The sequence below is a fragment of the Choloepus didactylus genome, chromosome 1 (assembly GCF_015220235.1).
Source record: "Choloepus didactylus isolate mChoDid1 chromosome 1, mChoDid1.pri, whole genome shotgun sequence".
In the NCBI taxonomy this organism is placed as follows: Eukaryota; Metazoa; Chordata; class Mammalia; order Pilosa; family Megalonychidae; genus Choloepus; species Choloepus didactylus.
This window is the reverse complement of record NC_051307.1, coordinates 244,945,981-244,969,848: the sequence shown is the minus strand read 5'-3', so window position 1 is coordinate 244,969,848 and position 23,868 is coordinate 244,945,981. Positions and strand designations below refer to the sequence as shown.

The 23,868-nt window shown below is 50.7% G+C and overlaps 1 protein-coding gene across 1 annotated transcript in view; it reads left to right on the top strand.

Moving 5' to 3' along the window:
* FBLN2 (fibulin 2) overlaps positions 1-23,868 on the top strand; it is a 100,928-nt gene that overhangs the window by 22,475 nt on the left and 54,585 nt on the right. Inside the window, exon 2 of the mRNA XM_037802728.1 lies at positions 8,606-9,902. Within this exon, the coding sequence (XP_037658656.1) occupies positions 8,648-9,902 (1,255 nt within the window). The 5' untranslated portion in view covers positions 8,606-8,647. The remainder of the gene's footprint in view (positions 1-8,605; positions 9,903-23,868) is intronic.

Here is a 23,868-nt window from a genome sequence, read left to right as displayed (position 1 = left end):
GACACTCAGGAGGCCACTCGCCACAGGCCATGGGGGAACAGCAATTGGAGCCCCCAGGAGGGGATTGCGGGGTCACATTTGAATCTGTAGAACGAGCAGTAGAGAGATTATGTCCTCCTATCTCTCACTTGTGTGAATGTCCCTAGTCCTGCTTGCATATCTCCTGGGACGGGGAGCTCCCTCCCACTCCCCAGCAGCCTGTCTATTCCTGACCTGGAGAAAGCTTTCTCCACATGGAACTGAGATGTACGGATTCTATCTGAGCCCCCACCCCATCTCACCTCCCACCCCCATGGGCCAGAGACAGTGGGGCCAGGGCTGCCTTGGGCTTCTTTTCTCCACATGGAGTCACCCAAGGGGACTTGACCCCCTTCCCACTTGGGCTTCTGCACTGGACACTTCCCAGCCACTCAGGTCCCCTTCCTGGGGCAGACAACCTTCAGATAGCACCAGGAGACTCGAGCAGCTGTGCGGGGCCATCAGGCCTTCAATATTGGCCCTGGACATCAGCATTCCCAGCTCGGGGCCACAGTGGGGAGCAAGCCTGGGAGTGCAAGTTTGGTGCATAGGTTTTGTCCCAGGGGCCATCAATTCAAACACTCCCAGCTGCATGTCAGTGAGTGAAGGGGCAGGGTGGGCTCTGCAGCCCCAGTGTGGCCAGAGCTTAAGAGTTGTCAAGAGAGATCAGAAACCTGAAATTTGATGGGAATGTTCCCCATTGTTAATGCTGGTAACTAATTTAAAACTTAAAAGATGCACCGTATGGGCTAAACAAAATGGGCTTATTAATTCCTCCAGGTCCCCAGACCACAACCGAAGGTATAGTAGAATCTTTTTATTATATAGATGCAGAAACCAAGGCTCAGAGAGGGTTAGCACCTCACCCAGGGTCACACAGCAAGTCAGAGAATGCAGATTTGGGCCCGGAGCCTTATGCTCTCCATAATTTTCCTGGGCCTAGGAGGAGGGGGTGGTTGGACACAAGATATGGAACCACTCAGGTGTGGACAGAAGGTGTTGGGTGGAAGGGGGTGTCCAAAAGCCAGACCACCCAGGGAGGCCGCGAGGGTGAGCAGGAAGACAAAGGACCAGACTTGGCGAGATTGCGTGGTGGGCGGCAGGGTAGGGCAGGGCTGGCGCTGGCTGGGAATGCAGTTTCCCTGGGAGAACTCCGCCGACCTCTGGCAGGAACAGTTTCCTCCGGGGATGCATTGTTCATGCCTGCCTGCATGTGTGCGTGCGTGCGTGTGATGGGTGGAAAGGCAAATGTAGGTGGGAGGGGGTTTGAGGTAGAGGTCTGGAAAAGATTTCCTTCCTTGAATGGCACTTGTGGGAGTGCACTGGAGGACATCTTTACACCCCAACCCCAGCCTTTGACACTACCCAAGAGGGCACTTTCTTTGTCTGTTGGGATTGCATGCCTGGCTCTCCCCTTAGCAGATTCCTTAGTGGCTTTATGGAGCCCTGTGCCCCACTGGGAGAGGGATTTGCAGCCTTCGAGCCCCTCAGAGCTGGTTCCTAGGATTCCAGGCACTCTGCAGCCCCTGGGCCTTGCCTGGGCACAGCCTCCCATCTCCAAGGGCCCCTTAACCATCTTCACATCTTCTAGGCTTCACTGAGCCACCCCAGATCTTCCCGCCATCCATGGCCATCCTGCAGCCTTGACTCAGAAACGGGCAACTCCATCCTTCCAGGTGCCTGGGCGTGTCCTTGACTCCTTTTCTTTTACACCTGTCCAACTGGAATTCCCTTTCCCACCTCCTCTGCCCACCCCCCTCCTCCCCGGTCCCCCTGTTTCACCTAGAATGCCTGTTTCATTCCCAAGCTCCAGAGCTCCCTTTTCCAGTAACCCTTGCCACCACCCAGGAGCCCTGCTTCATCTGGCTGCTGATAACTTCTCCCAGCTGATCTCTTTCTCACTCTGACTCTTGGTTATTCCATCCTGCCTGAGGGCTTTTGCCCTTGCTCTTCCCTCTGCCTCACCTACTTTGCCTCTAGACACTTACGTGGCTATCTCCACTGATCATTCAAGGCTCAGTGCAAATGTCACCTCCTCCAGGAAGCCTCCCTTGATTTTTCCTGGCTATACTAGCACCCACCCCCCCCCCGCCCACCACCACCACAGTCCCTTTCTATCCCTTTTCCCTGCTTGTGTTCATTGGTTTCTTCATTATACTCATTACTAGTTGACATTCAGTTATCTACTGATTTGTGTGTGGGTTTATCCGCCTCCACCCACCAGGAGGAAGGGGACTAGGCCTGCCTTGTTCACTGATAAATCCCCAGTTCCTAAAGCAGGGACTGGCACCAAGTAGGTGCTCAGCAAATCTGGTTCATCGGGCCGGGGCACCAGGGGATCTGGGAGCCACCCAGGCTTTTCCGCTTCCCTGCACCCTCCGGTGAAGGTAGCAGGGGCTGAGATAGCCTGGACTGTCATCCCCTCTTTGCTGCCCTGGTCCCTGAAACCTTAAATGGTTTGTGTCATTTTTGTCCCTGCCCTTGCCCTGGGGCTCGGCCAGGAGGCGGGCAGCCCCGCAGGCTGCTTTCTGTAGAAACAACAGTGGTGGCCAGGCTCAGTGCCTCCTTTCTCATCTTCTTCGCCAGAAACCTTTATTAAAGCTATTATTTTTAGGCTTGAAATTACAGGCATTTAAATTACTGCAGATGTTGCTTCATTGTTTTTTTTTTTTTTTTTTTTCTGTAATCAGACGATTTTAGTAAAGTAACTAGGAATGTTATCCGTGATGTGTGGGCTGGGCGCTGGGTTGGGGGCTGGGAGTCATTGGAGAAAGACCCTTGTCTGTGGCTTTCTGGAACATCCTGTCTAGGTTGGGGCCAGGCTTCGCCACCCAAAGTCACAGTGGGGGTGTGGGGAATGGATGATGACATTTGCAAGGGTGGAGGGGTGGGGGTGGGGGAGTCATGACTTGCTAAGAAGGTGGCATTTGAGAGGTTTGTTGAAGATAAAGGGGAGGGAGCTGTGGGAGACGAGAGCCCTGAGTGAGCATTCGGGACTTAGGGCTGGGGAGTGAGGAAGTTCGGGGAGGCACCTCCCGGGCTGGGATGCCAGGTGTGGGGACTCGGATCTTGCTGCTGGTGGAGGTGGGAAACTGATACTGATCAAATGCGGTGGATTCTCTGCCTGATGCGCTCAGATGTCCAATTCCTGAGACACCGGGGTTTCAAAGAAAGAGGTTATTGGTAGGTGCAAAGCAGGAGATTGGATGGCCTATTGGCCTAAAAATCTGTGTCCCCAAACAGCAGTAACTCTGATAGTTTTATACTATCAAGAGATGGGCAGGTCTTAGGAGGAGCACAGTGGCCCCAGATGATGTCAGTAGAGGTGACCTGATTACTGAGCATGCGCAGATTGATTACATGCTTAGTCACAGAGCATATGAAAGAAAGTGGCAGGCTTAATATGATGATGGGGATGATTTTTAGTATTATAATGAGGTATAGGTCACTTATAGGTTGAAGTCTAAGTGACTGCACATGTCAGGCAGGCCCATTTTGGTTAGATCAGCTCTGTCTATCAGGATAGCCTTGGAATTGGGTGCGTTAGTTCTGGGCTGATACAAGGCCTTTCATTAATAAACATTAGGGGCTGTCTTTAGTAATCATAAGACTCTAAAGTTGAAAAACTGGATAAGGGAGTATAAGTGAGGGCCAGTCACAAGGTTTTTTACAATAACAAGGGCACAAGATAAAGGCTCTATTGTTATACAGTCATTATCGGAGATCAAGGCAGATGGATTATAGTTCAGAGATTTCAGGTATTTCCCTTTGTCTATTCTAATATATAAGAAAGGAGAAAAGAATGTCTATATAATAATTCAGCAATCATAATCATCCCCTAAATCCTAACTTCTCAGTTACAACTTTTCCCTCTCATTGGATCATTCTCTCAGTCTTGAGGGACGTCTGGATGACGACTCTTCTAACTTCTTCATGCTGAGAAGGGGCATCAACATTATAGGGTAGAGGAATGAAACTGGTTGTTGTTCTTAGAGAGATGGGTACACTTCACAATATGCCTAAAATCTCTTGGTCCAGTCTAGCACCACAAAAGGTCAGAAGAGCCCAAGTTTGAAATACAATCAGCTCCTCAATAATTAAGGGATTTATATCCTGAAAAAACTCAGCATTTTCTTAACATTATTCTCAAGTGCTAAATAATACTAGGAATATGTTAGTTCACAAAATTTAAGTTTTAGCTTCTAAAAAACTGGTTCAGAGCTCCACCTGTTCAAATGCTACTCTCTTATTCATAGACCTTACAGGTATCTTCTCTTCTATGAGGTCTTCCCCTAGGTCATTCTTTATCTATCTGCTTTATTTTTTTCCTGAATTCCTCCAGCATTTTTACTCCCTTAAGATAATTGGCAGGTGCTTTAAAAACTACCGTCTTATACTATACCCTGGTACAAGTATATTCAACTAGCCTATGAATTCCTTGAAGCCAAGCATTATGTCTTCTCCATTCGTGACAGTACTTACTAACCTGATTATATAATATACTCATCAAAAATATGTGGACTGACATTAACAAAGCCACTACAAGTCCAGATTCTTCCGTATACAGTGGCAACAAATGGCAGAGTAATGAAGAAGCCAGATTCTTTGAAATCCAGATAATTAAGGATACAAAAATCTCATTTGTATTTCTTACTAAACTCAACTGACTCCCTAAATAGGATATATTTGAAGCATCAGCATATCCTCATTTTTATTATATTTTATATAAATGTCATCATTACCAGGTACGTTGCTCAGTTTATGCAACCTGTCTAGTTAGGCTACTTTTTAAGTGGAATTTTAAGAAGTTACTTATCTTCTCTTTCAATCCTATTAATTTGGACACATGAACGTTATACAAACCTTCTACAACTTTCCGTAGTCACTCAGGCTTTGTCCTACACATCCTTGAGGATAAAACTCCACACTTTTATTCTGAATTCTTTCAGAACAAACATGGCCTATTCTGCAGCATTTCTTCTATGCCTACCATTTCTAATCTCCAGACCCAGTGGAAAGAATTCTAAACCAAGTCCAGCCTCCCCCATCTTTCTGCACCCAGCCTTTCCCCATAGCTGCCTTAGCTGGTTAGGCCCTGAGGGCAGGGATTGGTGAGACAGAAAGAATGAGGCCTGCTTTTAAAAGTTTTAAATGAGGGTGGTGGGATTTAAGATCCCTAAGGTGGCCTTAGTGTTGATGAGAGTTCTTACCCACTTCTTTTAATTGATTCCAGTTATTAGATCTATTTCACTTAAAGCTGTGACCCAGACAATTGGAAAACGCCTTTGCCGTTTCTGGAGGCAGCCCTCTGACATCCTTCTGCTGACTTAAGGAAATTTCAGGGGCAGTTTCTTTCTAATGTGCAGGTTTGTTTACAATGATTTCATGTACTAAGGCTTTGAACCCTGGTGCCTAGAGGGTATTTTTTCCCTTTTCTCTGGGACTCCAGGAGTACTAATTTTTATATATACATACATATATATATATATATATATATATATATATAAATATAAATATAAATATATATATATAAGCAGTACTAATTTATTTATATATGCACTTATTTATCTTTAAGCAATTCAAATAGAGCTCTTTAATAATTTTTTTGTTAATTTGTTATTATCATCTGGTGGTATGAAAATATACATTGAACAAGCAGACAGACACAAATAGAAAGTCACACACAAAAAACAGAAATACACTTTTAAGTGGGACAAATAAAGGATTGAATACACATCGTGTCATCCCATTTCTGCTGTTTTACAGAACAAGTCTACTGTAACACAGTGTCCTTTTCTTTAGAACCATTTTCAGGCCATTTCTTTCCTGATTCTAAATCATACTGAGGCTAGACTGTGTTACAGAAGTAAACTATTTTTGTTGTTTTTCTCATAGGCTCGTAACTAAAATCTTTCTAATTTTTCTAATTCAGGAATGCTATTAGAATTAGAATTTCCCTTTTTAAAGAATTTCCACAATCAGTAACCGGTTAGTAACATGCTAACAATACAAATGCAATAACATACCAACTAACAAATTTAAACAGATACCTAGCAGTTTCTGTATATTTAAGTAACACACCGATTAATAACTAGATTGAACACACCTTTAACAATTAAACAGGCATTAAACACTTATTATACCTAAGTAACATACCAGTTAACAGTTAAACAGGTATACTTAATTTCATTAAATACCAGTTAATTGTTGGATTACTTATTTTCCAGGGGTATACTCAACAGACAAACTCAGAGCATGGCCTTGAAGCCTGTATAGACAAATGCAGAGCAGGGCCTCAAACCCTGTGTATAATGGATCCCAGAAAACAGAAAGGTGTGGAGGTCAGAGCAAGGGGGATCACTCTGGAAGCAGGACCCCGGGCCTCAAGCTCAGGTCCAGGGGACTCAATCCGCTTCTACCTTGATGACCGACTCACCCAGTCAGATGTCAGTACCTGGAACTGGAAATTGTTTCTCTCTTTGGAGCTTTTTAAGGCACTGAGGGCCTGGAGTGCTGACAGAGCAGAGGAAAACCCAGTTGCCTAGCCCCTAGATTAAGAGTCTGGCAGCCGCAAAAGGCCCGATTACTTGCCCTGCCAGGGCTCCAGAACTTCGGGCAGCTGGACTCCTTGTTTCTTAGAAATCTTTGTCCCATCTGGGTTACCAAATTGATACTGATCAAAAGCAGAGGGTTCTCTGCCTGATGCACTCAAATGATCAATTCCCGAGACACTGAGGTTCAATGAGAGGAAGAGTTTATAGCTAAGTGTGAAGCAGGAGATCAGACAGCCTATTGGCCTAAAAATCTGTCTCCCGAACTGCAGTAACTTTGATAGTTTTATAGTATCAAAAGATAGTCAGGTTTTGGGATAATGAGCACAATGGCTCAAGATGATGAGGTTAAGAAATGATGATTATTGAGCATGTGCAGATTGGTTACATGCTTAGTCAGAACGTATGTAAGAAGATTGCAGCCTTAAGATGATGATGAGCATGATTTTTAGTATTATAACGAGGTATAGGTGACTTGTAGGTTAAAGTTTAAGCTACTGCACATGTCAGGTGGGCCCATTTTGGTTAGAACAGCTCAGTCTATCAGGATAGCCTTGGAATTGGGATGGGTTAGTTCTGGGCTGATACAAGGCCCTTCATTAATAAACATTAGGGGCTGTCTTTAGTGATCATAAGACTATAAAGTTGAAAAACTGGATAAGAGGGTATAGGTGAGGGCCAGCCACAAGGTTTTTACAAACACAAGATAAAGGGTCTATTGCTATGCAATTGTTATCAGAGATCAAGACATTTGGATTACAGTTCAGAGATTTCAGGTATTTCTCTCTCTCTATTCTAATATATCAGAAAGTAAAAAAGAATATCTATATGATCCATAAAGCATAATCATCTACTAAATCCTAACTGCTCAGTTACAAAACTGGAGCAGAGTTTGGGGCAGTGGTGTGTTAGGGTCAGGGAAGGGGGTAGAATGGGGGTGGGGCAGGGAGATGGCCGGGGAATGTTCTGGAAGTCAGATGGGGCCTGAGGCTTGGGCTGTGGTGACAGAGAGAGAAAAGAGTGGAGGGCACGCCATTGGACTTGGATCTGTGTGTGTGGAGGGGACAGCAAGGTGTCCTGGAGAATTCTGGAAATGATGGTTACATTTGCTGTTGTGGTGGAGGTGGTTGGCTGGAGCGTCCTCTGGTTGCTGACCTTGCAGTTCAGGGGGGTCTCCTGGGGTGTTCCTGAGCCCTGGGGTCTGTGGTAGGCTGCAACTAGGGGCTTGGTTGGCTGTGCCAAAGCCTGGGACTTGTGGTGGGGTCTCTGTGGGGAGTCGTTCCTGCCCAGCGTCTTGGACCACTGACCACGGATCCTCTCGGCGGGTGGCTGGGCAAAATCTGGTTCTTTAGGGAGATAAATCTTTCGGGTGGTTGTGTGTGTGCAACGCGTGTGCACACGTGGGATAAGACAACCTGTGGGTGTGCCTTGCCTGGAGTGTGAGCGTGGCTGGGTGTGAGACAGTCTGACATTGTGCACGGGAGACTGTGGGGCAGGTTGTGTGAGTGACAGTGTGTGTGGCACATGCCTGGCCCCGGGGTGTGGGAAACCCAGGGTACCCGTGTCCTGCTGGGTGTTTGCCCTGGTTAGCAAGTGTGACTATGAGTGACATGCATGAGTGAGATCACAGTTGTGTGTGTGTGTGAGGGCACAGCTCTGTGTGTGTATGTGTGTTTAAATGAGGGTACAGCTGTGTGTGTGTGAGTGTGTGACTGTGGCAGGAGAGCCCGACCCTGCCATGTCAGAATGAAGATGAGGGTGGTCCATGCCGTGAACAGACATGGGGCTGTGTTGGCGGTGGCGCCTGTGAGCCCCCAGATGACATCGTGCCATGCCTTTGTCCATCCGAGCAGACGTGGCTGGGTGTGTGCGTGCATGGGAGCCAGTGCAAAGAGTGAGGAAATATGCTTATAGCCCATTGGTGTGCACACACGGCGTGCACGTGCCTGAGGCTGGGTCCCGGTGTGTGTGTGCCGTGTGCACGTGTGCGTGCCCCTGCCGGAGCTGCTGACGAGCCCTCTATCCAACTCCCCCAGGGCTTTGGAGAAGAGGGAGGTGCCCGAGCTGACGGCGGGACGATGACGCTGCCCCGAGGTCCCTGGCTGGCCCTGACCTTGGCCCTGGCCCTGACCACGGGCCCACGTGGAGGCACGGCGGCCCCCCAGCAGGACTGCACAGGCGTCGAGTGCCCGCCGCTGGAGAACTGCATCGAGGAGGCGCTGGAGCCGGGCACCTGCTGCGCCACGTGCGTGCAGCGGGGCTGCTCCTGCGAGGGCTACCAGTACTACGATTGCCTGCAGGGCGGTTTCGTGCGTGGCCGCGTGCCCGCCGGCCAGTCCTACTTCGTGGACTTTGGCAGCACGGAGTGCTCCTGCCCGCTGGGCGGCGGCAAGATCAGCTGCCAGTTCATGCTGTGCCCGGAGCTGCCACCCAACTGCATCGAGGCTGTGGTGGTGGCCGACAGCTGCCCCCAGTGTGGCCAGGTGGGCTGCGTCCACGGTGGCCGCAAGTACCCCGCCGGCCACACCGTGCACCTGCCACCCTGCCGGGCCTGCCACTGTCCCGACGCCGGCGGCGAGCTCATCTGCTACCAGCTCCCTGGCTGCGATGGAGATGCTGAGGTCCTGCCAGCTGCTGCTGCCGCGGCCACCGGAAACTTCTCAGACAGGGAGGAGGGCGAATCCGTGCGGCACTACGAGGACCCCTACAGCTATGACCAGGAGGTGGCCGAGGCGGAAGCAGCGGCGGCCCTGGCGGCTGAGCTCCAGGCAGGTGCAGGGGTCCCGGCCGCCCTTGGAGGCGGGAGTCAGCCACCGGCCTCCATCCGGGTGACGCCATGGCCAGCCGCCCTCCCCAGGCCCACGGCGGCAGCTGCCCTGGGCCCCCCAGCCCCTGCTCAGGCCAAAGCCAAGAGAGTGATGGAGGCCAGTGAGGGGGAAGAGGCAGAGGAGAAGGAGGAAACGGGGCTCCAAGGGCCGCCCCCCACGGGCCCAGCCGAGCCCCCACTCCTGGTCCAGGAGGAGCCAGTAGAGGCCAGGGCCAGGCCAGAAGAGAACCTCATCCCAGACGCCCAGCCCACTCTCCGCAGCACGGGGCAGGAGGCAGCCCGGCCCGGGTCGGGGGCAAGCATGGAAGGTCTTGTCCCGTCGCAGGCCGTGCCAGGCCCTCCCGGGGACCCAGCCAAGCCCAGTGTCCACACCACGCCAACCACATCAACTCACAAGGCCACCCAGGCCCCCCCAACCCAGGAACTGCCCAAGCGGCCGCAGATTCTGCCCCATCCCTGGGCAAAGGAGGACGCAGACCCCAACTCTGTGCATTCTGTCCCCAGAGGTAAGACCCTCTCCTTGTTCCTCCAGGGACATTCGGCCCCGGGGATGGGCAGCCTCAGAGACAGGGGGCCCCAGGTCTCTGCTGCCTCAGGGAGGGTGGGTGGGTGGGAGTGAGCTCCCTGCTCGAGTGCAAGCTTGCATGGGCCCAGCAAGGTCCATGGGTGCCCTGGGGAGAAGTGCCAAGCTTTGCAGATCTGCTGCAGCCCCCGTCACATCCTCCCTGACAGAGATCTCTGGGTACAGCTGCGTTCTTGGTCTCCGAGGTGACAGTGGAGGGGCTGTGGTCTCTTGGCAGGGCTCTTCACAAAATCCCGGTGCCTTCCCAGCTCTGCCACCCCTTCAAGCCAGGGATCCTGTTAACAACAAGTCAGCCCTTGTCCCTCCTCTGCTCAGCACCCTCCATGGCTCCCACCTTCCTCAGAGTAGAAGTAAAATCTGACAGTGAGCCCAAGTTGTGGCATGCTCTGTCTCTGTGACCTCCTGACTTCTCTCCTGTCCTCCTCCCTGCGTCAGCCCCACTGGCCTCCTTGCTGTTTCTTCTCCTTGCCAGGCACCCTCTCTGCCCTGGGGCCTTTGCACTTGCCACTCCCTCTTCCTGAAATGTTCTTTCACATGTCCGCATGGCTCACCCCCTCTGTTATTCAGCTCTCTCTGCCTGAAGCTGCCTTCTCAGAGACGCCTTCCCTGACCATCCAAGCTGAAAGAGCAACCTGCCCCTCTCTCCTCTGCTTTATTTTCTCTTAGTGACATATCTCTTAGCTATATCTGACATGATCGTCTGTAGTTGCTTGTTCGCTTGTTTATCTCCCATCTCCCCCAGTAGAGTGTCAGCATCATGAGGGCTTGACACATAGTTGGTGCTCTATAAATGTTGGACGAGTAGATGAATGAATGAATGAATGAATGAGGCTCTCTGACTTCCCCCCTTTCTCTGTCATCCCTCTTCGCGCTGGTTTCCCTGCCATTCCGTGAACACCCCACACTCTCTCCCCTCCCACACAGTTGCTCTCACTGCTCCTGTAGCCAACGCAGGCAGCACCTCCTCCAGGAAGCCTTCCCTGAATCTCTCCTTGCCCCTTGGTGGGGCTTTGGGTCTTGTCCAATCTCCCATCTCCCCAGTTCTGTTTTCTACTTGCCTATACTCTGAGCATGCTCTGGGGAATTGTCTGGTTATCTCATGTATGTCTTGTTTGATCCTGTCCCCATCACTTTACAAACCTTCATTAGACATCGACTGTCTGCAGGCCCTGGCAGGCCCTTGGGGAGACAGAAATGGCCCATGTGCCCATGAGGAGGGTCTGCCAGGCAAAGGGGGTTAGATCTGAGGGCTCATACAGCCGCACGGGCTCAGACAATTCTGCTCCCAGCCTGCAGAGCACCTTCTGGTTGGCAGTACCTATTTCCATGACTCCGTCCTCTCAAAAAAGATGGGGAGGTGAGCTGGCCACCCCCATACTAAGCAGGGGAAGTCAAGGCCAAAGAGGTGTGGTTAGGGGCTCCAGCTCCCACAGCTAGAGGTGCAGGCTGGGACCCAGGGCAGCACCCCGCTCCCCGAGCCAGCCCTGAGCATGCACGGAGCAGGGCGAGGGGTGTAATCGAGTGTCCCTGCGGCCCTGGGAGGGTTTATGGTCTGGCTGGGAGCACGGAGCGTGGAACATGGATCATGTTGCAATGCATTTGGGCTGCAGACTCCAGGGTTTCCAAAATAGCTGCGGCCCCCACCCTTAACCCACTCCCACTTCTTGCTGCCAGAGGCCTCCCTGCACTTCTGGGCCTTTGGAATCCCGGACAATGGCTTTGTTCTTACAGAGAGGAGAATTCAGCAGGGCGTGGATGGGGAGCAGCAGCCTTTGGGTGGGGAGGGATTGGAAGGCACGGAGAAGAGGGGGCATTTAAATGGAACTCAGAGAGTTAGACCCCGGCCACACGAACAAAGAGCAGCCGGCCATCCACTGTCCCCCATCCATCCTTCCGTCCTCCTGCCCGTCCGCCTACTGTCTGTCCACCTACCCACCTCCTCACGGGCCCTGGCTTCAGCACCTGTGCAGTTTAGGCATGTGGTTTAATGGTTCGTTGCCTCAGTTTCTTCATCTACCTGTAAATGAAAAAAAAGTGAAGGAGAGTCCCTGCTGGCCAGAATTCCTCTGTAGATTCAGCGAGCCAGTTCATGTCAAGCACTCAACCAAGCTTAGTATTTGCTGAGTAATTAATTAAGATGTGAGCCCGCCTACTTATTTCTTCATCAAATATTTACTGAGCACCCGCTCTGTGCCCGGGAGCTGTGCCAGGGAGTAAGGCAGGCGTGACCTCTCCCCTTTAGGGGTCTTGTGGTGCAAGACATGTAGGGGTTAGGATGGGTGATTGCAGTCCTCTTGGGGAGTAGGCCAGGGTTCCTGATGGAGCATCCTGGAGGGGGAGCCCTCTGGCCACTGGTTCTGGGGGGATTGGTGGAGGTTGGAAAGGCTCCCAGTGGGATGGTGGCTTTGGCCAGCTCAGCTGGTGGGGGGCCTGTGGGAGGGGCAGGCAATGGGGCTGGAGACGACCCCCCAGCCGTGTTACCATGGCACCCTGGGGCCCCGCAGAAGGGGGCTTCCAGCCATTGCCCCAGGCCCCGTGCTGAGCGTGTCCAGATGTGGCCTAATGGAAGCCACGTGCACGGCCCTGGAGATGGGGGCAGGGGGTCTGACGTCTGCAGTCACTCGGGGGGCTTTGTGAGGGTGGCATCTCCCACTGGGCTGGCACGACGGAGGGGACCATGGATCGTCCCCCCAGCCCCGGCTGCCCTTCCCGGGGCAGGTTGACACTCAGGAAGTCGGGGGCTCCAGGAACAGCAGGAAGCAGCCCCCCTCCTGGAGGGGGCCCCCCAGGAATGTGTGACAGGAAAGCTGTCCCTTCCTCATATCCTCACTTAACCAGAATCTTTGGGGCCCAGGGCCTCTGAGGACTTTGACATTCTGGTTAACACGAGGAAGCTCTTTAAAATGCAGACAAATGTTTATATTAATTGCAAACACTGTAGGGCATTTCTGGCCCTGCTTAAGCAACTCTGTAATTGTTAACCCTTTCAGTTCTTGCAGCAGCCCCCGCAGGGAGGGTACCACGGGTTTCCAGGAGGGGAAAATGAGTTTCAGAGAGGGGTGACCCATTACCCGTGGATGCACTTTCAGAAAGTGGTAAGGCCAGGTGTCTCTTGCAGTAATTCATGTCTTCATCGTTCTGACGTCATGTTTGAGAGCCCAGTGTGTGCCTGGAAAGTGGCACGCACTGAACATTTGATATTGAGCAAAACACAGCATAATCCTTTCCCTCACGGTGCTCACGGTGGGTTAAGAATCCAGTGGTCACCCGGATGTGAAGTGAGGGGCTGTGGGGCGGCCTGCAGAGGGAGGCAAAAGTGTTCTACAGGGCTATCAGGGGAGGCTTCCTGGAGGAGGTGGTGCATGAAAGGAGCCGCGAGGGAAGTTCATCTTATGGGTGGAAGCAGTGTGAAGAGTCCTTCAGGTGGAGGAAGTAGCACCTGCAAAGGCCCTGGGGTCAGAGGGGATTTGGTGAGGTAATGAAAGGAGGCCCTGCGGACAGGGTAAGAAGGAACCGGGGTGGGGGCAGGGGCCAGGCCTGGGGGATTGTGTTCATTCTTGGGTTGGATATTTTGGTGTTGGTTCCCAAGGCGGTGGAGAACCACTGAAGATGAAAAGCATGGGGTGGCATGCTCTGATTTGTTTGCCACAGAGCTCCTTCTGGGAGCAGGGAAGAGAACCCAGGGCAGGGCTCTATCCTTGTTACGCTGCAGGCCCCAGAGTCTCCAAGCTCCCCCCCCCCCCCCCCAGAATTTCCAGGCTGTGGCTCTGGGGAACAGGAGAGAGTGAACTGCCACGCTCATCCTGTTCTCTGGGAGACCTTCATCTCTCCTCTCCAGTCTTGGCCCGTCAGTGTTTTTTTTAAATTCAGTTTTATTGAGATATATTCACATACCGTACAGTCATCCATGGTGTACAATCAACTGTTCACAGCACCATCATTTAGCTGTGCATTCATCACCTCAATCTATTTTTGAACATTTTCCTTATACCAGAAAGAATCAGAATAAGAATAAAAAATAAAAGTAAAAAAGAACACCCAAATCAACCCCCCCCATCCCACCTTATTTTTCATTTAGGTTTTGTCCCCATTTTTCTACTCATCTGTTCATACACTGGACAAAGGGAGTGCGATCCACAAGGCTTTCACAATCACACTGTCACCTCTTGTAAGCTACATTGTTATATAATCATCTTCAAGAGTCAAGGCTACTCGGTTGCAGTTTGATAGTTTTAGGTATTTACTTCTAGCTATTCCAATACATTAAAACCTAAGAGATGTTATCTATATAGTGCATGAGAATGTCCACCAGAGTGACCTCTCGACCCATTTGAAATCTCTCAGCCACTGAAGCTTTATTTCATTTCATTTCTCATCCCCCTTTTGGTCAAGAAGATATTCTCAATCAGCCTTGAGTGTTTTAAACTTGCATGGAGTCTATGGTGCTGGTCTTGGGGATTCAGGACACTGAAGCCTGTGCCCTGTGTAACAGAATCACATCCTGCAGGAGCTGAGGGCCCCTGGAGCAAGCTGGGGAAGGGGTCTCAGCCTTCTGTGGGGGGTGGGGGTGGAGCTGTGGCCCCTGTGTAGCAGCAGAGCCCTGCGAGGAGGGCTTATGGGTGGGCTTAGCCGAACCTTTCTCTCCCCACCCTACCCCACAGATGGTCCCCTCCAGGCCCCCTTGGGGGGGGTCTCAAAACAGGATGTGTCTGACTGTGCCAGGGCAGTCTAGGGCTGTGCTGGGAGCGGCTGTGGCTGTATAGACAAGAGGCTTGGGTTTCCCACCAGCCCTCTGCACGCCCTGCTCTGGGTTTCCCACCAGCCCTCTATACGCCCTGATCTGGGTTTCTCACCAGCCCCCTCTTTGCCCATGGTGAGGGTTTCCCACCAGCCCCCTGGAGCCCTGGTCCAGGTTTCCCACCAGCCCCCTGCACGCCCTTGTCTGGGTTTCCCATCAGCCCCCTGCACGCCCTGGTCTGGGTTTCCCACCAGCCCCCTCTGTGCCCCTGGTGAGAGTTTCCCACCAGCCCCCTGGAGCCCTGGTCCAGGTTTCCCACCAGCCCCCTGCACGCCCCTGTTCTGGAGTGAGGCTGCCTGCTCCATGCACCAGGCACAGAGCATGCTGAGCCCCCTGCAAAGTGGCTCAGATAGTGTGTGGGTCAGAGCCCAGGTTTTAGTGTGTGCGGGGCCACATCCCCTCTCTGCACTTTGGGGCCAGTGGCACCACTGTCTGTGCCTCAGTTTCTCATCAGCGCATTGGCCTGGCTGACAGTCCTGAGCACTCAGGGCTGCCGTGAGAACAGAACTCTTCGCAGCGTCTGAAGTAGGGCTGGGTGCAGGTTGAGGCCTCGGTCAGCATGGGCCCCACCGCCGTTTGATTTGAGCCCCTCTGCCACCAGCCCGGTCTCACCAGCAGCCCTGCCACCTGTCATCAACATGCATGTTAGCTTCTGGAAAGTGCATTATAGAGGAATGAGAGTTCAAATTTGTCACAGACATTTGTGAATCAGAAGACTTCACATGAAATCCAGCTTTCTGGTTTTGAACAATTGGAAGATGCGACCACACTCGGCTTCTGTCCCGCAGGCCGGCTGGCAGGGATGCTGAGCAGAAGCTGCCACACAGTGTGCAGCAGCCCCTTCCATGCCAGTTCTCTTGGCTCGCTTTTATCACCTGCCAGCCCTGGTTGGCAGCTGGGTTCAGGTCTCCTGCTTGCAGGGCACCTGTCGGAAGCACAGAGTCTTGAGAGAGAGCATCTGGTGGTAGCGTGTCCTATTATATGGATGGGGAAACTGATGACCTGGCGGGAGTGCTTTCTGGAGGTCACAGTAGAGCTGGGCAGTGGGCGAGACCCCCAGCGACTCCCACGGGGACTGGAAGCAGAAGTGCGTTTTGGTGGCTATAGCTGGGCCTTTCCAGCATGTGTCCAACATGGAGACAGTGGCATTCGGAGAGAGGTGCATTTCGACAGCTGCTCCCCCACTTTGAGGGCCCGGGGCCAGGGCTAGGCGTGTGGTGGATTTCTCCATTTTGATTTAGCAACTTTTTTGACCTATGGTTTGCATATCATAAAACTCACCCGTTTAAAGTGTGCGTGGGGTGGTTTTTTGTTATGTTCACAGAGTCTTGCAAACATCACCAAAATCTACGTTTAGAACATTGTTATCCCCATTAATCCTCACTCCTCATTGCCCCTCCCCCCCAGTCCCTGGCAACCACCCATCTGCTTTCTGTATGGATTTGCTTATTCTGGGCATTTCCTGTAACTGGGATCTCATAATATGTGGTGTTTTGTAATTGGCTTCTTTCATTTAGCATGATGTTTCCAAGGTTCATCCATGTAGTAGCATGTACTGGAACTTCATTCCTCCTTATAGCTTCATAGTAGTCTGTTGTGTGGATATAGTACATTTGGTTCGTCCATTCGTCAGTTGATGGACATTTGGGTTGTTCCCACTTTTTGGCTATTATGAATCATGCTGCTATGAACATTTGGGTACAAATTTTGTGCGGATGTCTGTTTTCCTTTCTCTTGGGAGTGGAATTACTGGCTCATATGGTGACCCTATGTTAGAGAAACCGCCAGCCTGTCTTCCAGAGAGGCTCCACCATCTTACATTCCCACCAGCAGCTTGCGAGAATCCCAAGTTTCTCCCGTCCTGGCCAATACTTGCTATTGTCTCCCTTTTTACGATACCCATCCTGCTGAGCGTGAAGTGCTAGTCCATTGTGGTTTTAATTTTGTATTTCCCTGATGACTAATGATGATGAGCATTTTTCCATGAGCTTACTTTAGAAAATTCTAGAAAACACAAGAACACAGCATACATTCCTTCAGTCATCAGCATAATGACATCACCATGTTGTTAGGTGGCCCCTTGAAAACTCCACTGTACACTCTTGCTCATGGGACAATGAGCATGAAAAAGCCAGTTAATGTCCTAGTGTAATTATGAAAATAATTTGGGGCCCAGGACCACACTTGAGAACAGCTGGTCAATAAAAATGCAAGATGTCAGCGGGTATATGTATTTTCCCCTCCACTGATACTAGCATACCATGTACACTGTTCTAGCTTGTGCTTTTTTCAACCAACAGCATCCCTTGCAGTCTTTCCCCTCTTGATACATGAAGAATCTCCTTATTCTGTTTGATGGCTGCACAGCTCTCCAATGTTTGCATGTCCCATTTTTAATTTATAAGTCCCTTGTTGATGGATGTTGTAGTCTTTTCCACTAAAAAGGGATTGCTGCAGCAAATAGCTTTGAACATGCATCTTTAGGCCATGCCCCAGAGTGGAATCACTGGGTGAATGTCCATGGTGCATTGCTTTATTTTTCTCTTTATAAACTTATTATTGGAGTATGTCTGACAGAAAGCGCACCTATCAGAAGCGTACAACTCAAGGAATATGCACAAATGAACTCATTTGTATCACCAGCATCCGAGATCTAGCAACGGAACTGAGCAGCCCCTCCAGAAAGTTCCTTTTGTGCCCCCTTTCAATCACTGCTCTCCCTTCCCAGTGAGCCACTGGCCTGACTTCCAACAGCCAAGATGAGTTTTCTCTGAAACTATTATAAATGGGACTGTATCCCATGTACTCTTTTGTTCTGGCTGTGTTGGTTCAGCCGAGTGTTTTTGAGATTGACCATGTCAAAGTTGGGTGTATCGGTGGTTTCATTGCCACGGGGTGCTCCGTGTATGGTTGACCAGTTTGCTCCTTCTCCTTCTAAGAGTGGGGGGTTGTCACCAGTGTGGGGCCATCTTGAAAAGTGTTGCTGTGCATCTTTTCTTTTAGTGATCATATACATGCATTGCTGTTGGACGGAGGTACTGGCTCATGGGTACAGGTGTACCTTGCAGATATTGCAGGTTTGGTTCCAGGCCACCACCGTAAAGCGAATAGCACAAGAAAGCAAGTTGCACGAATATTTTGGTTTTCCAGTACACATAAAAGTTAGGTTTACCCTCTATGTAGTCTATTAAATGTGCAATAGCATCATGTTTAAAGAAACAATGTACATGCCTTCATTAAAATGTGACACAGAATCCCAAAGCGAGCACACGCTGTTGGAAAAATGGCGCTGATAGCCTTGCCACTGATGTTCAATTTGTAAAAAGAAAAAACCCAAAACACCTGCAAAGTGTGATAAAGCGAAGCACAGTAAAACGAGTTCTGCCTGGACTCAGCTTTTGGAGACATAGGATGTGTGTTTATAATCCTGGTAGATGTAGTCAATTTGTCCTCCCAAGGGGATGGACCAGTTTTTGCTTACACTGGCAATGCACGAGAACGCCTATTTCTCCACTTTATTCATTTAACAAGTATTTATCGAGTGCTTGCCTCTCTGTTCCAGGTGACAGGGATATGGCAGAATGAAGCAGCTACAGTTCCCTTCCCTCATGGAGGAGACAATAAATTAAATGAACAATTAAAATATATGGTAGGATAAATGGTGATAAGTGCGCAGGAGAAGTTTAATCAGGATGCTACAAAATGTTCTGAACTCTGCTTATCCAAGAGGAGAAAATGGCATCTTGCAATGTTTTTTTTTTTTTTTAATTTATCTTTATTTTTATTTTATTTTATTTTTTTTCATTTTTTTAATTGTAGAATATAACATATATGCTTAAAAGTGATAACTTTCCAAGTGCAATTTAGCAAGTAATTAGAGAGCAAATTTAAAAGAATATTGAAGTTTACAATTCCACAGTTTCAGTTATTTCCTTATTATGAAACATAACATATATGCAAAAAGGTACTATTTTCCAAAGCATGATTTAAGTAGTAGATATATAGGAAATTTCCAAAGTTATTATGCATTATAGTACCATAGTTTCAGTCATTTCCTTATTGTGAAATCTAACCTATATACAAAAAGCTATAGCTTTCAAATTTAACAAGTAGGTGTAAAACAAAATTCAAAGGCTGCTATGGGTTCCAGTTCCACCATTTCAATTTTTTCCTTCTAACTATTCTAATAACCTAGGAGCTAAGGAAATGAAAATTTAATATAAAGATTCAGTATTTATAATCCTTTGTTAATTGCAGTGGTTTAACTTGCATATGTGCTTTGTTTTTCATCCACCTTGCCCAGGGGCTCCCCAGCAAGCTTCACTGGCCCCGTTTCCACTATGGCATTGTGGTGTTGGGGTGTCATCTTTTTGCTGTTCTCAGCAGTCCTTTCCTCTGGGAACACACCTCGGTTACTGTATGATTATCTACTACCAAAATAATGCGGAGTAGCAAACAACTACAAAACCTCTGCAGTGCACAACAGTGAGCCTTTGTTATTGCTCTAAGTCCACGGCCCAGCTGGGCAGTGCTGCCAACCTGGGCCAGGTGCAGCTGATGTCACCTGGCAGCTCAGCGGGCAACTGGCTGATGTGGAATGGGCTCAGCTGGAACGGTTCATATCTGCTCCATGTGCTCTCTCATCCTCCAGCAGTTCATCCTGTGCACCCACGGCTTGTTCTTGTGGCTGAAACAGACCCCTCTGAGGCAGATGGGATGTGCCCAGGGATTCTTAAGTTTTGACTAGGAACTAGTGAAGCTATCACTTCTGCCACATTCTGTGGCCCAGAGAGAATCAGGCAACCTGTCCTGATTTGAGGGGTAGGGAAAGAGACCCACCGCTTGATGAAAAGAGCTGCAAAGTCTCCTTGCAAAGAGAGTGGATAAAGAAATCGGAGGTGAAATCAGGGGAGTCATTCTGCCACCATCTCTAAGCACCGAGCCCCAGCCGCAGCCCCTGCCACGTGCTTCACAGGCATCAACCTTGCAACAAAGGGATTGTGAGTCCCTTCTCAAAAGGGGGGAGAGTGACATGGTTGGCCTGTGGCCCAGCAGTAAGGGAGTCGTGAGTCAGCCCTGAACCCAGGTCTGTCGATGCTTAAGACATCTCTGGCTCTCTACCTTGGCTCTTTAGGTAGGCCTGGTCCAAAGATCCCCAAGTTTGAGGCTGGCTGTGCCCCTCACTGGCCGTGTGACCTTAGGCAAACCTGCTTAACTGCCCTGGGCCTCAGTTTTCCCATCTGTAGGTTGGGCTTGCTGGTGGTTCCCTCCCAGAGCTGTGGTCTCAGTTGGAAGAAGGCCTGTGTCAGGTATCTGGTGCTGGGGTCTGTCCATCGTAGGGTTCCGCTCATGGCTTGTGTCCTGGCTCTGATGGGTGGGCTCTGATGGTTGGGCGTTGGTCTCTGAGCTCTGGGCTGCTTCCCACTGTCTTGCCCAGGCCGAGGCAGCAAATACAGCTCTTCCGAAGCGTGGGAAAACTCAGTCTCCTGCTCTGGAGCCCTTTGGAGTCCTGGGTGCCACAGGGGATTGGAGGTCAGAGGTCTGTGCTGCAGGCTTTCCTGGGGGGTGGTGTCAGCGTCGTCTGCTTGCCAGCTCCCCACCTCCAAGCTGGGCCAGCTCTATGTGGTTCCCAGGTCTCTGTGCTGTGTCACTCAGGGCTTCGGTGGGGAGGCTTGTGCCTGGCTGAGGTGGGCTTCACATGGGACCTCCCATCCTCGTGTCCTCTGTGGGGTTTCCATGCTGGGAAAGTGGGCTTGGGACCAAGTCGTGCTGGGGATGAGCCCAGCAAGGCCCTCAGGGAGTCCCGGCTGTGAATCCTGCCTGTGCCACGCTCCATCCCCCCTCAGCTGTGTGACCTCAGGCAAGTGACCCACCCGTTCTGAACCTCAGCTGCTGCCTCTGTAAGAAGGGGAGAGTAATCTCTGCCCCCAGGGTTCTGAGAGGAGCGGGTGGGAGAGTGTAAGCCAGCACCGAGCAGCTGCCCGATACCACGAGTTCCCTTCTCTCCCCTGCCAGAGGATTTGTGTTTTCCTTTAAGGGAACAGATGTATGTCTTTTCTGGTGGCTGCAAGCTGTCCCCTCTGGCGAAAGAGCCCAAGGGGCCAGGCCCAGTGAGGTTGGGTGGGAGGCGTTCAGCTGCTCGCTTCCTGCACCCCCAACCTCTGGCAACGTCCCTTCCAGCCGCGCCCAGATGTGCAGGGGATGCTCCTCACCAGCTGTCCCCTCCCTGCCCCAGTGCTCTTGTGTCAGCACCTGCCAACTGAGTCAGCAGATACTGGAGCCATGGGCCTTTTCTTCCGTGGAGCTGGGCTGTGAGGCCAGCATCCCCAGGAAGGGGGGAGGTGAGGGGGGGTATGGTGCAACAACTGTGTGGGCAGCAGTGGGGACCATTACCCCATCTGGAGGGCCAGGGGTGGAGGTGGCCATGGGAGCTCTGTAAGAGCTGAGGCTATAGGAGGGGTCACGGCCTTAGTAGAGGCTGCTGTCCTTGCCTGCAGGGGACCCTGGCGATGAGGTCCTTCCAGGTCAGCGTCCCTCAGCCAAGAGCAGGGCCGGAAGGTTCTGGAAGGTGCTGGAAGGTGCCAGAAGGTGCCGGAAGGTGGACCTGGGATAGAAGAGAACAGAGAGCAGACGTGGGGACGTGTTGAGCTTGCAGGTGCAGGTGGTTGAGGGAGCAGGGTCGCTCCAGGCTGCCCCCTCCCCAGGCTTCCTGAGATGAGTGACCTCAGGTCAGGGGGCAAGGAGCACTTGACGCTTCTTTCCAGAAGTATTAAAACAAGTCGCGACATGCAGGTGGAGACGCCACCCGGGCAGTGGGGCTTTTGAATCTGGGACTCGGGGCAGCGGTCTGGGCTGGAGGTAGAAATCTGATCAGAGAATGTCCATGCTTTTGTTTCTCCCCCACGAGATGGGCCTTGACTCGGAAGCTGGGTGATTGGATGGTGGTGGGTAAGTGCCAGAGAAGCGTCTGTTGCTTCCTCGTCAGTCACTGCATGGCCCCTGAAGCCTGGATGAAGTTGCAGAAAGGCTAAAGGTCTAGCCTGGAGTTGCCCAGGCAGCGAGAGGCAGAGCAGGGTTTGGATTTGGGGCTCTGGCTTCTGGGCTCCCTGCTTCTGCCGCCCCTGGCTTGGCAGTGTTGTCCCCCTTGGGGGTGGGGTGGGCAGGGAGTACACTGACCTGGCATCTTCTAGGTGCATTTATCAGTTCTGATGGTTTCTTTTTGAGTAGTCAGAGGTACCAGTTACTCTGCAGGCTGGAGAAGGAGCGGGACAAAGGATGGGATGCATTTTGGTGGGAGGGGGGAAAAGGATGGATGCATTTTGGTGGGGGGAAAAGATGGACCCATTTTGGTGGGGGTGGAAAGGATGGATGCATTTTCGTGGTGGAGGAGGATGGACGCATTTAGTGGGGGGAATGATGGACACATCTGGTGGGGGAGAGGTGAGGGTAGTGACGAGGTCCCATTGGCCAGTGCCTGGTCAAGGGCTAGCGAGAACAAGCCTAGAGGGGCCGCATGTGGGTGAAGGAAGAAGAAATGGAAAGCTGCGGGAGAACTGCCTGGAGTTTGGATCTGGAAGGGCCCAACCTGCTCCCTCCACCACCCTCCCACCCAGGGTTTCCGGCTTTGGAACTACCAGGGGCCAGAGAAGAGAGCGGAGAGAACAGGGTCACTGAGCCACAGCACTGAGACTCTTAGCCAGGGCTGCCCTCTGCCCTCTCCTGCCCCAGAGGAGCCTCATCTGGCCACTGCTCCCAGGACGCCCGGCTGCCTCTTGGCCAGGCAGGATTTCAGAGTAAACACCTCTCCGGCCAGCTCGGTCACCTGGGACTTGGCAGGAAGTCACGCTGGACAGCTCTGGTCCCCACTTCCTGTTTGCCTCTAAGAGAAAAAACATGTTCAGTTTTTTTTTCTTTCTTTCTTTTATGATTTGTGTGTGTGTGTGTTTTTAAAAGATCAATCACTATTTATTGAGGTCAAGATAAAGTTATGTTTACATTTCTGGCCCAGGCAAACCAAAATTGCCTTGTTTAAACATCGTGTCTTATTAAACTGTGTACATGTATAATAGACGAGTAATTAAATTGAATTATCTAGAAAGAACAATAAAATAGAATTGAGTCATTTATTAGATTCATCTATAAACAGTACTTTCAAAACACTGTCCCAACAACTGAAATCCCATCAGACTTCAGTTTCAGTAAAACGATAGTAAGTTAGGTAGCAGCAGTTTTTTAAAATAATGATGGAGGGAAAATTCAAAATTCTTTTTGAGGAGAAACAGAAAAAGTCTTAGTGTCTTGGTGATGTTTTGAAGGCCAAGTGATTGTTTTGTTTGAGGTTTGAATTACCCTTGAAGGCTGTGACAGTGGCTGGAAAATCCAGCACAGGGGCTGGGAGGGCCCATAGAGGCTTTCTCCAAGATGAGGAGGGAAAAGAATAGATCTGGGGGTCAGAGTGGACCCCAGCTTGGAAGAACAGGTGAGGGAGTATATCTAGTAACCCCGGGGGAGAGCCTGGAGGAGGGATGGACAGCTCTTCTGTTGAATGAAAGTTCACCAGTTGTTGAGGGATCTCATGCGCAGTCTGCTCTTAGCCACATGCTCTTTTTAGAAAAGATGCTTGTGATGGTCTGACTCTGGAATGATCTTCTAATGACTGGGTCATTTGATTTGAACCATCCAGTTCTTTTGTCCCAAGAGTTTGGGATTGAACTGTATCCCCCACAAAAGGCATGATCAGGTTCCCCATTTGTAAATAGGACCTTCAAACATGTTATTCGTTAAGGTGAGCCCAAATTGAATGAGGGTGGCCTTAATCCAGTATTTCTGAAGACCTTATAAGCAAAGGAAATTGGTCACAGAAAGAGAAGCCATGGGGAGCAGCCAGAAGCTGGAAGTCAGCGGAACCTGGAAGAGAAAGAAGATGCCACCGTGTGCGTTGCCATGTCGTAGAAAAGCCAAGGGACCCCAAAGACTGCCCACCAGCCAAAAGATTCCAACCCTGAAGTAAGCAAGCCGTCTAGCCTGTGAAACTGTTAGCCATTAAATTCCTGTTGTTAACCCAACCCGTTGCATGGTACTTGTTTTAGCG